This window comes from Pelophylax lessonae (genome assembly GCF_965119305.1).
Source record: "Pelophylax lessonae genome assembly, chromosome: 4".
NCBI classification, from domain to species: Eukaryota; Metazoa; Chordata; class Amphibia; order Anura; family Ranidae; genus Pelophylax; species Pelophylax lessonae.
This window is the reverse complement of record NC_138771.1, coordinates 137,343,127-137,355,761: the sequence shown is the minus strand read 5'-3', so window position 1 is coordinate 137,355,761 and position 12,635 is coordinate 137,343,127. Positions and strand designations below refer to the sequence as shown.

General features: G+C 42.2%; 1 protein-coding gene across 2 annotated transcripts in view; it reads left to right on the top strand.

The window, feature by feature from the left end:
* Positions 1-12,635, top strand: part of HERC1 (HECT and RLD domain containing E3 ubiquitin protein ligase family member 1) — a 212,322-nt gene that overhangs the window by 175,962 nt on the left and 23,725 nt on the right. For both annotated transcript variants that reach the window (XM_082255125.1, XM_082255124.1), the window contains exons 70-73: positions 178-316; positions 2,294-2,463; positions 10,945-11,114; positions 11,222-11,387. In XM_082255125.1, coding sequence (XP_082111251.1) covers positions 178-316; positions 2,294-2,463; positions 10,945-11,114; positions 11,222-11,387 — 645 coding nt within the window. The remainder of the gene's footprint in view (positions 1-177; positions 317-2,293; positions 2,464-10,944; positions 11,115-11,221; positions 11,388-12,635) is intronic.

Genomic DNA, 12,635 nt, shown 5'->3' with positions numbered 1-12,635 from the left:
GTCCAAGAGAAAGAAATAGTTTTTTGTACTCACGGTAAATTCAAATTCAGGAGGGTGATATCAAGATAGACCCAGTTCTAGTTCTGTGTTAGGAATACACTAATGCTTTCTTTTGTTTTTAATAAATGCATAAGTGGATTAATTTTTTTTTCTTGTTGTTTTTTTTTTTTCTCTCAGCTTGGCCTTGGTCACACTAATCACGTACGTGAGCCTACACTGGTCACAGCCCTACAAGGGAAGAACATTCGTCAGATCTCAGCAGGACGGTGCCATAGTGCAGCATGGACAGCAACTCCTGTCCCTCCAAGAGCACCAGGTGACTTTGCCACTCACCTGTGTTTGCCCATCCTACAGTATTTCTAACTTAATTATTATGTTCTAGTTTAAAGAGTAACTCCAGTTTGTTGCAAAGGGTAGTCAACTTTAGGGAAATGTGTTAGCATAATCCCTAGACAAAAGTTTCAAAAAGGAACCCCCATAGTGTGGTGTGGGACTTTAAGGGTAACAATAAATTATATAGTTAAAAAATTTTATTTCTAGAAGTTTTTATTTTAAAGACTGAAACATACTTTATATGTCTTGTATCACTAATTTCTCAATAACACATAATACAAAATAGCATAAACAAGTTTATGCTATTTTGTATTATGTGTTATCGAGAAATTAGTGATACAAGACATATAAAGTGATACAAGACATATAAAGTATGTTTCAGTCTTTAAAATAAAAAATTTTAGAAATAACATTTTTTAACTATATAATTTATTGTTACCCTTAAAGTCCCACACCACACTATGGGGGTTCCTTTTTGAAACTCCAGTTTGTTGCTGCTGTCTTTACACAAAAAAATCAGGTGCTTACCAGTGCCTGGGGTCCAGTGTCTTCAGCAGCCGGTTCTTCTTACTGCTGTGGGCCCCCAGAGTTGCCTTCTTGGATGAAGGAGGCGGCTGTGACTTCCTGACGCAATGGTTACAAAACTGAATCTGACATATTGCACAAAGACCCAGTTAGGCCAAGCTAGGCCACTGCCTTACTATCTAAAGTACCACAAAATAAAAGTAAGAAATACTAGAGCTGCCAATATCTCTTGTAAGAAGACCGATCTAGGGCAGACCATAAATTATGATATTTTCTTTCCTTCCACCATGGATGGAAGAAAAGAAAGTTACGTGATTCCCCCATCAATGCAGTCAGTGTTGATGGGGTAATTCCTCCCACAGCGCTATTGTGTTCTGCAGGTGAGGAGCCTTCCCTGCCGGCAGAACACAATAAATAGTGTTACTGGCACTAATTGTTCGTGGAAAATCTGACCGGTTTGTTGTATCTATTGATTGACTTGTGTACAACCAGGGTGCCCATTTGTGGATTGAAATGCATCTAATCTCGACTGATTCGTATGAATTTCGATCCATGTACGGCCAGCTTAAAGTGGAGTTCCACCCAAAAGTGGAATATCCGCTTATCTGCTTCATCCCCCCTCTGGTGCCACATTTGGCACCTTTCTGGGGGGAGGGGGGGAATGGTTTCCTGTTTTTGACAGGTACCCGTCCCCACTTCCGGGAGATGGCGCCATGACGAGGTCCCTCTGAAGTTCAGGCCCCCTCCTCCTTCCTCCCCTGCCAGGCCAGTTAGAAAGCGCAGTGTGCTTTGCCCATGAGCAGTAGGGAACCGGCTGTGAAGCCGAAAGGCTTCACTGACGGGTTCCCTTACCACGAATGAAGGCAGCACCCGAGAGCCGATCCAAAAATTACCTGGGGTGCCGAAATCGCGAGATTCCTGGACAGGTAAGTGTCCTAATATTAAAAGTCAGAAGCTACAGTGTTTGTAGCTGCTGACTTTTATTTAATTTTTTTTTGTGTGGGGTAGCCAATCGTGCCACGCTGCTGTCTCAGCCAATGAGGAAGGGAGTCCCGGGCAGCTGAGAAACTCCTACAACATTGCTGGATAGAGATGGGGCTCAGGTAAGTATTGGAGGGGCTGCTGCACACAGAAGGTTTTTTTTATCCTAATGCATAGAATGCATTAAGATAAAAAAAAAAAAAAAAACCTTCTGCCATTACAATCCCTTAAAGTGTCACTAGAATGAACTGGGTAATGTTAATGTAAAATGAACACATTCATGTGAAGGGTGGAGTTTACAGAATTCCTTCACACATGCTCAAAAATATCTCAGCATAGGTGTTTGCTAGTTTTCTTTTCCTCAAGGAAAGGGAAGGAACAAAACGTGTACACACAGAACTAGAACTTGAATTCTGCATAAAGTGTGAATGATTGTGTTGTGTTGTATTTGTAGGTGTTTCAGTGCCATTACAGTTGGGTCTCCCTGATGTCGTCCCTCCACAATACAGCTCTCTCAAAGAGATCTGCACCCACACAGTTCGTGCCAGGCTGCGTCTCCTCTACCATTTCTCTGATCTCATGTATTCATCTTGGAGACTACTGAACCTCAGCCCCAATAACCAGGTATTAAGGCCATCTCTGCCATTTTCCTTCTCCTTCATTTTCATGAATGAATAATTTATTTGTATTGAACATACACTCATATGAGGATGGCATATGTTATACATTTCTCTGGATTCCTTGTAAACATGTGTTTGCATTTGAATAACATTTCTAACTAAAAAAAAGTCCTGCCCTGATGAGGTTAATTTCTCATATCTTTATGTGTGTACCCAGCGCTGTCTAACCATAAAGTCCTTATGTACCTCTATTCATTATTTGTGCAGAAACATAGTATTTAAATCGCTAAACATGTTTAAAAAAAAAAGTGCAATCAGTGCAAAAAATGTGCATGAGCAAGAAGTCCTCTAAAGTGCTGGTTATCTTATTCTTCCATTGGCAGTATGCTCCAACAATTGCCGCTGTGCTCCCCTCCTTATGTGCCCTTACTCACTGACTAGTGATGGATTAAACGCCTGTATTTCAAAAATAATCCTCCAGTGGTAAAAAAAAAATTTTTCTTTCTTAGGTGACTCTGGCAGGTAGGTTTAAAGAACCTCATAGGAGTGTAGGGAGATTCAAATAAAACATAGGAGAAATCCATAGTGTAATTCAGTTTTTATTAATAAAAAAGCATATAAACACAGGCGTTTAACCCATCACTAGTCAGTGAGTAAGGAGGGGAGCACAACAGCACTTGTTGGAACATACTGGCTCTTGAAGAATAAGATAACTAGCACTTTAACCACTTAAGGACCAAAAAAACTGAGTACCTATAGCAGAAAGTGGGAGTATACCTCCTGGGATTGCCCTATAGGCGTAGTCGAGTTCTTTTCTGCCTAGTGTCCCACTCCTGTAGGGGATAGTATAACCCTCGTAGTCAATAAGATGAGGAGCTGTGTCGTCAATGAACCAAAGAGAAATACTGATTTTAACTTGTAAACAAGAAGTGTCAGAAATAGGCCTGGTCCTTAAGTGGTTAAAGTGCTGGTTATACTTTTCTTCCAGTGCCAGTATGTTCCAGCAAGTGCCGTTGTGCTCCCCTCCTTATGTGCCCTTACCGACTAGTGATGGGTTAAAAGCCTGTGTTTCAAAAATAATCCTCCAGTGGCATAGAAAAAACTAATAGTGACAAAAGAAAATCCATACAATGTAGTCACACAGTGTGGGGAGGAAGTGACTGCAGATGGAAGGGAAAAAATCAAGCAAACAGGAAGGAATAAGAATAGGTGTAATAGGTAAAGGAGGAAGTAGTGATGGGTGTAGTAGGAGGTGCTAAACATATAAATAGGGATGAACCGAAATGAAAATTCTGGGCCGAAACCGAAAAAGCAGGATGCCCTTGGCCGAAAACTGAAAATGAATTTTTCCCCCCAAAAAATTTAAAATAGATAGAAGAGGGGCATACACCAAAAACAGGCAGCGACGTACACCTGTCGCTGCCACCCTGTCACAGTATATGTACTTTGATGGGTTGGCAAGAGGTTAATTTAACTACCAATGGTATTTGTATTATGCAGCATGAGAGGGTTAATGTATTGTCACTGCTGGTCACTGATGCATTAGTGACCGACCAGTGGCAGTTAATTAACCCCTTTGTGCTGCATTAGTGCAACCAGTATCAGTGTTAATTAACACTGGTTGCACTGATACTGGTTGCACTAATGCAGCACAAAGGGGTTAATTAACTGCCACTTGTCGGTCACTAATGCATCAGTGACCAGCAGTGACAATACGTTAACCCCCTCATGCTGCATAATACTAATACCATTGGTAAGCTGCCTCAGTTCTCCCCCCCCCCCCCCCCCACTGCCTCAGCGTCCCCCTCGGCAGTACACCCTCCCCCCGTCTGGCTCAGCGTCCCTCCCCATCCCAACGATTTCATCTCCTTACTGTCACTCTGCTGAGTGCTTTTCCGAAGCCTTTCATTCAAAAGAAGCGCCTCTGGCCGGCGGCCCGCCTCCCGGTGATGTCACTACTACGATGTGTGTATGAATGAAGTGACACACCGGGCGGGAGGGCGGGCGACCTACCGCTAATAGATATAACTATGTGAGCCTTCACTTCCCTGTCAGCGGGACTGTGTGTGAATGAACTGACCTGACACCGGGCGGGAGGGCGGGGGGAGCGGCCGCTAATAGCTGTAACTATGTGAGCCTTCACTTCCCTGTCAGGCATGTATCTCCGCTGACAGGGAAGTGAAGGCTCACATAGTTATATCTATTAGCGGCCACTCACTTGCCCTCCCGCCCGGTATGACACTTCATTCATACACACATCGTAGTAATAGGGACGTCATTGAGAGGCGGGCGGCCGGCCAGAGGCGGGACTTTTAATACCTGCGCTGCGCCCTCCTCCTTCCTCACGGCGGCCATATTAATTTTGGCATTGTTAACCCATTATCGGCCAAAATGGGATAGGCTCATCTTCGGCCGAAATTTCGGTGCATCCCTACATATAAATATAGAATCTGATACCAGAATCCCCCCGGTTTTGAGGACGCTTCCTGGGTGGAGCGAAATGCATTAAATGGTTGGATACTTCCAGTTACATCAAGTCCAGGCTACCGATCAATGTATTGGAACTCCTAGCGATCAGACTTTGTCTGGATCATTGGACGATCTGTCTTAATTTCATCCGGTGTTTCATCAGCTGTAGTTTCGAGTGGGGTACTCCTGAGGTGGGTCTGTTGGCCTCTCGTCTCAACATGAAAGTACAAAGGTTTGTGGCACGGTCTCGGGATCCTCTAGCTGATGCAACAGACGCCTTAGTGACTCCTTAGAGTTGGTATGGTCTGCTTTACACCTTTCCTCCTCTAAAACTTCTGCTGAGACTCCTGTGCAGAATCAAGGCAGAAGGAATTCCAGTCATTTTAGTGGCTCCAGACTGGCCTTGCCAGTCTTGGTACACTGATCTGGTATGGCTGGTTGCCGATGCTCCTTGGAGACTTCCTCTCAGGGAAGATCTGCTGGCCCAAGGACCAATCTTCCAGCCTGCTTTACACTCGCTGGCTTTAATGGCTTGGCTGTTAAAAGCCAGGTGCTGAAGGATAGAGTCTAAATCTGTGATTCCTATGCTCTTAAAGGCTAGAAAATCTTACTCTAGGAAGATTTTACCATCGCACTTGTAAGACGTACATTGCGTGGTGTGAGTCTCTTGGGGTTCACCCTTGCTCCTTTTCGGTGGATCAGATCTTGGCCTTCCTCCAACGGAGGTTGAGCAGCACCTGGCCTTGAGTACCATCAAGGGCCAGGTTTCGGCTTTGCCGGTTCTCTTTCAACCTCCATTGGCCACACATTCCTTGGTGCATACTTTTATCCAGGTAATTTGACACTTGGCTCCTCCAGTGCGGTCTTCATTGCTGCCGTGGTATCTCAATTTGGTGTTGTCAGTTCTCCAGAAACCTACTTTTGAAAATATTTGTGAGGTTCCCCTGCTTACGTTGTCCCAGAAGGTGGCCTTTTTGGTGGCTATTACTTCTGCACGCAGGGTGTCAGAGCTGGTGGTGTTGTCTTGTCGTTCACCTTATCTTGTGGTTCACAGGGATAAGGTGGGTCTTTGTTCATGTCTGTCATTCCTTCCAAAGGTCATCTCTGATTTTCATTTGAATGAAGACATCATGTTGCCTTCCCTGTGTCCCAGGCCTCAGCATCCTAAGGAGCCTAGCATTCCCTGGATGTGGTTCAGGCAATCGGGGTGTACCTGGCAGCTACGGAGTCCTTTAGGAAGTCAGACTCACTATTTGTCCTCACGGATGGACCTGGCAAAGAGTTGGCTGCTTCTGCTGTGACCATTTCCAGATGGATCAGACAGACAGTGATTCAGGCTAATAAGGGTTAGGTACCTCCTTTCCCTGTTGAGGCGCACTCTACTCGGGCACTTAGTGACTCCTGGGCTTTCCGTCATTAGGCATCAGTGATGCAGGTTTGCAAGGCGGCTACCTGGTCGTCTGTGCACTTGTTCACAAAGTTTTATAAGGTGGATGTGTTGGCATCTGCGGATTCTTCCTTTGGTCGCAAAGTTTTGCAGGCTACTGTTTAGAGGACTTGGTCCTCTTTGAGGGTGTTTTTAATTGTTTTTAATTTTTTTCAGGTGAGCTCCAGTTGTTTTATGGTTGAGCTCCATGTTACCTGGTTGGCTAAGTTTAGCCTTGGGAAGTATTGTTTCTTGCTGTTCCCACCCCTCATGTTTGACACTGCTGTGGGATGTCCCATGTAGTCAAAAAGATGAGGAGCTGTGTCCATCAATGAACGAAAAAGAAAATGGGATTTTTGACTTACCGTAAAATCCATTTCTTTGATGTTCATTGATGGACACAGCGCCCACCCCTTTATGGAGTTGGGGGGTTTTTTCCTAACACTGCTTGTAACAAATCTGAGTACCTATAGCAGAGAGTGGGCGTACACCCCCTGGGACTGCCCCATAGGCGTAGTCCAGTTCTTTTCTGCCTAGTGTCCTCCTGTAGGGGGCAGTATAACCCACGTAGTCAAGAAGATAAGGAGCTGTGTCCGTCAATGAACCAAGGAGAAATGGATTTTACAGTCAAAAATCCAATTTTTTTGCTTGAAAATTACTTAGAACTCCCAAATGTTATTTACACACACACACACACATATATATATATATATATATATATATATATATTTATTTATTTTTATTTTTAATTTTTTTTAAGCAGAGACCCTAGAGAATAAAATGGAGATCGTTTCAATACTATGTCAGAGTTACAGAGGAGGTTTAAGGCTAGAATTATTGCTCTCGCCCTAACGATCGCGGCATACCTCACGTGTGGTTTGAACACCCTTTACATATGTGAGCGCGACTTGCATATGCGTTCGCTTCGAATTCGGAGGGACAGGGCGCTTTATTTTTTTATTTTTTTTTTTATTTTACCTTTTATTTTTTATTTTTACACTGTCCTTTAAAAAAAAAAAAAATTGATCGCTTTTATTCCTTTTACAAGGAATGTAAACCTCCTTTGTAATAGAAATAGGCAGGACAGGTCCTCTTTAATGTGAGATGACCTCAGATCTCACATCTACACTTAACCACCTCCTTCCCAAGCCTATTCTGACACTTCGCTCCTACATGTAAAAATCTCCTTTTTTTTCTAGAAAATTACTTAGAACCTCCAAACATTATATATATATATAGCTTACCAATGGTATTAGTTTTTAGCACGGACCCTATAGAATAAAATGGTGTGTGTTGCAATTTATGTCACACGGTATTTGCACTTTTTTTTTTTTTTAAGTATTCGGTTTTGTTATTTAAATATTATGTTTCTGCACAAATAATGAATAGAAAAACATAAAAAGCACTTTATGATTAGACAGCACTGGGTACACATATTAAAAACACCTGAGCGGAATATACACCTTAGATCCCAGCAGCAGTCTTGTAAACGCATTCCACACACTACATAGTGCGGGGATCACAATATTTTAATAATTTCTCATATTTAATAGGGGACAACTGAACTCTGGGGTCTGTGTATTTCATGTTTAGTTTCCTGCCCAACAGATGTTGAGATATTGATCACACAGGGAAGACATTGTTTTTAGTGAGTCAGCACAACCGATGTGTCCCCTGCAAAGCAGGCTGCAGAACCTACACATTTTATGAGCAAATATGGTGGTCGTATACATAATTACAAGTTTTTCCTGTAGGTTTACCGTTTTTTAAACATAAACATGTTTTTAAAGAAAAAATGTCCTATAATGGACAAAAAGCGTGGAAATATTTTTAAGTCTACCTCCATAAATGGAAGGTGCCTTCCTAGCACCTAAAAAAAGACCAAAATATATATCTAGGAGTAAAGATCCTAAAGCAGAGTGTGTTAATATACAAAAATCTTTATTCATTGTTCAAAAATTAATAGACCATTAGAAAAAAGCCCCAATTTTTATCAGGCCGTTTACACCAACCCACAACATTTAAAAGGATTCACAAAGTTGTCATTTATATTTTGAACACGTTTTTAAGATTTATTACGTGAGTGTTTCTTTTTAAAGCTGAAATTTTAAAGAGATTATACATTCTGAAGTCCAAGTGAACTTTCAATTTAAATCAACTAAAACAAAATATGTTCAAAGTCTTACAGTTCATTTTTTTTTTTTTTTTTTTTTTTTTTTTTAGAAAACAGTCCCATTTAATCGCATAACTCCGAATCCTGCAGAAATTCCACATATATTTTGGTCCTGTAGTAACGACATTGTTTGAGAAATGATTACATGCATTCAAACCTACCGTACCCACCTTAATTCTTTCCCCAGATCTTGATACAAACACTCCTTTACCATACACTAAATTTGGTGAGGACATGCATCCCAGCATTGTGCTTCACCTCCCCCTACTTCACCTTTGGGTAGGCAAATGAGAATATGCTCATGGAGGATCTTGAGGCTACTCTTCAGAACACAGCTATTTAGAGAGACCTGGATGCTTTGGTTGGCTGGAGCTAAAGTGAATGCTTAGATAGGTCCTCACTTCACAAACCCCTACCTGAGTGGAATTACATGGACAATAGTTACTACCTGAGCCCCTGTTAGATGAAAACCATAACTAACTACCCCTCCCCTTTTTTTTTGGGGGGGGGGGGGCTTTTTCTCTTTCTTTCCTGCATCCCTTTCACTCCTTTTTCAAACCCATCCTACTATACCTTTCCGACCCACTTCCCCTTAACCTCCTAATCTCCATCCACCCCCTTGTCCTGTTCAGTTACACACCACATATGAATGATTCCTTTACTCCTTATCCCTCACCAAGTATGGAACAAACTGGGACTGCATTACAGTTTCATAAATCATCCATTTTAGATGAACACCTACTGTATCAGCGATATACCTTTTGGCTGAATAAGGGACTGTCTGACTTTGATACATGTCCTCATTTTACTTTTCATTCTTTCCCTTTTTGATATTGTACTTGCCCAATCTTGAAAAACGTCTTTACAAAAATGCTTCTGTCCCTTTAAAGCATAATCTATAGCATAGTGTTTCTATAGTGTCATTTGTCCCATTCCATGTTGCACAATACCTGGTTGATTCTGTCTGTTCCTGTATTCTCCTGATCCATGATACTGTGGTCAGATTACATGCCTCCATCATTCAGCTCTCTCCCCATGAGTTCTGTGGTCTGTGAGCCGATCTCCTGGCTGCTCCTCCTCATCCTCATAATTTTTCTCATCCTCCTGCTCCTCCTCATCATCATCATTCCCCCTCCGCATCCTCATCCTAATTCTCCACCTCCTCTCCTCTCAAGGAAACGTATTAATTACTCTGATCTTCTGTTTTAGGTCCATGTTCAGTACAGTGTGTGTTTTCCCAAAATTATAATGCTAAATACCTCCTTTGCAGAACCCTTCTGCGCAGTAATGTGACCTCCCTCTGCTAGCTTGCATTCATCAGAGGGAAATCTCAGCCCCTCCCACTGTACTCACATTGGGAAGGAAAGCAAAGGGAGGTCATATGACAGCAGGGCTCTGCAAAGAAGGTATTAGATTAAAATTTTAGGGAAAATACACACACACACCGTACTGAACAGAGGGCTAAAACAGAGTATCAGGGTAATACATGGTCTCCTCTTCTCCCCGACCCTCTCCTCTCCTCTCTTAGAAACAAGCAAATCAAAGTAAATAATACATGTGACTTTACAACCACTTTAAATAAACCATAGAATAATGCTGTCCCTGCCAGCATGCAATAGAGAAGGTCCTTTTCTCTCTGTGTGGAGGTGGCAGGTCTGAATTACCCCCTGCTGAGTTGGAACTATTGCTCTGTAATCAGCAATGCTCATTGCTCCCCGCTGATTTGAGGGCTCTGGTACCGATATGGCAGGGGGGCATCTGCACTCTACAGAGAAACCACTGCTTCCACACATGAAGCATATCTGCTCAGGCTGTGGTGGTTTTCCAAAGAAAGTTAACTGTAAGACTTTTCACACCTTTTGTTTTGATGCAATTGGAATATATTTATTTGATTTTAACTGAAAGTTCATACCACAAAAACTAGATGAGATAATTCACTTGGTTTTAATCTTTTGCCAATAATTATGAATATAGGGTTCTAGATTTTATCCTTTTCATGTCCCTTTTTGGTATTTAGGGGCCTTGCAAACAGAGGGCTGAGCCCATGCAAAATAGTTGCTGGCAAATACAGTAGTGCTTATGTAAACATAGTACAGTATAACGGGCATATGAAAAATAAAATCTTTCTTTTTTTTTTTTTTCATGCTTATATAGCACTTCTGTGTATAAAGTACATGTACAGCAGTGCGCAGCCATTCATGTCATTGGGTGATTGGGGAGGTTGTACGCTGCACCTGGTGCTGCCTGGGAGGAGTAATTATGCTAGCAATTAGCAATTATGTAGACTCTGCTCAGCCCCCTGAGTGCAAGTGCCTTTTTCTACAGTCATCTTTGTAAGTCTCCAATAGTCCTGCAATGGGTAAACCTTATGCTGCTTCCTTTCTGTATCTGATTTTTATGTTTGTTTATCTTTGCAGAGTAGTACATCCCACTACAATGCAGGAACATGGGGTATTGTGCAGGGCCAGCTCAGACCATTGCTGGCTCCAAGAGTCTATACACTTCCCATGGTACGATCTATTGGTAAGACAATGGTTCAAGGAAAGAACTATGGACCTCAGATTACTGTAAAGAGAATCTCCACCAGGTTAGTCACGTTACTTTGGGCTTTCTGCAGTGTCCCTCCTCCCAGTTATTTCTTTAGACTTTATTTTATATCCAACCAATGTTTTCTTTTATTGTCTCTTCTGACAGGGGTAGGAAGTGTAAACCCATATTTGTTCAGATTGCCCGCCAGGTAGTGAAGCTTAATGCATCTGACTTGCGTCTTCCCTCCCGGGCATGGAAAGTGAAGCTTGTAGGCGAGGGGGCGGATGATGCTGGAGGAGTGTTTGATGATACAATAACTGAGATGTGCCAGGTGAGCTTTTTTCATACACACCTTCATTATTGTTACATCGGCTTGTGTTTGGTTTCCAGCTTGTAGAATACATTCTGTGTGATACACGGAATTTAATAAAACCAATATTTAAAGGACCATTAGCACTAATTTTGTTCTCTCACAAACCTTATACTGAAGTACTTCTATCTGTTAGATATACACAGTTTGGGTGAACCTAAACTCAAAATTGTAGTCACTTTAAATTTCTCAAAACATTAGAGAGGCTAAGCAGATATGCAAGATCTGCAGTTCGCTTTTTGCAGACTATGTGACCTGGAGCTGCACTGGCACAACTAACAAATTTCTGGAGTATGGAAAAACAAAGCTTTTTTTATGACCACATCTACATTTTTTTACAATAATAAGAAACTGGTAATTGCTGAGGTCAAGCAAAAACGTCACACTCTATAATAAACAAATGTGATTGTACATTACAACATTTTTGTCTTACTGATTTTGTACTCCTTATACAACTGTCAGCAATGAGTCATGTTTAACTTAATTTTTTTTCTTTTAGAATAGTAATCCATTGGTATAGAAAAGGTAACCAGCCACTTTACAGATGGGAAAGGGGGGGGGATACACATAAAAGGGCTTCTTTATTTCAGCTAAAAAGCCTTGAACAATAACTGGTAATACTTGATACATGTAGCCAGTTTCAATATACATTAAGGCTGGCTACAGATCTGATTTTTCTCTCCTTCCACCCCGGGGGGGAAGGAAAGAAAATCGCTTGATTCCCCCATCAACACACTCGGTGTTGATGGGGGGAATGTCTCCCGCTGCGCGATTTGTATTCTGCCTGTGGGGGGGAGCAGGGAGCATTCCTAGCTGGCAGAATACATCAGCCGTTGGCAGTAACTGTATGTAGAAAATCAAACCTGGAGGTGTGGCTGAACCGTTCATGTGAGCAGACGTGCTTCACATCAGCTCCCACATCCTGCCCTAATTATCCTGCCATGAGACACTATATTAGCTGCCATTGACCGATTGCTCTGCTCCCGGTGCAGAGTCACTCCAGCGCCTGATGCCGGTCATCACACGAACAAAGCAGGCATGACTAAAAAGAAATAGGAAAATATTCCTGCCGAGTGGCTGAATCAACATGGCGGATCCCGACTACCACAACACACCGGCAATAGGTCACGGCATCTAAACTGGAGAAATTCGCCCACGACTCAACCAAACACAAGCCAATACGGAAGGCTGCTAGATCCTCTCCAGTAC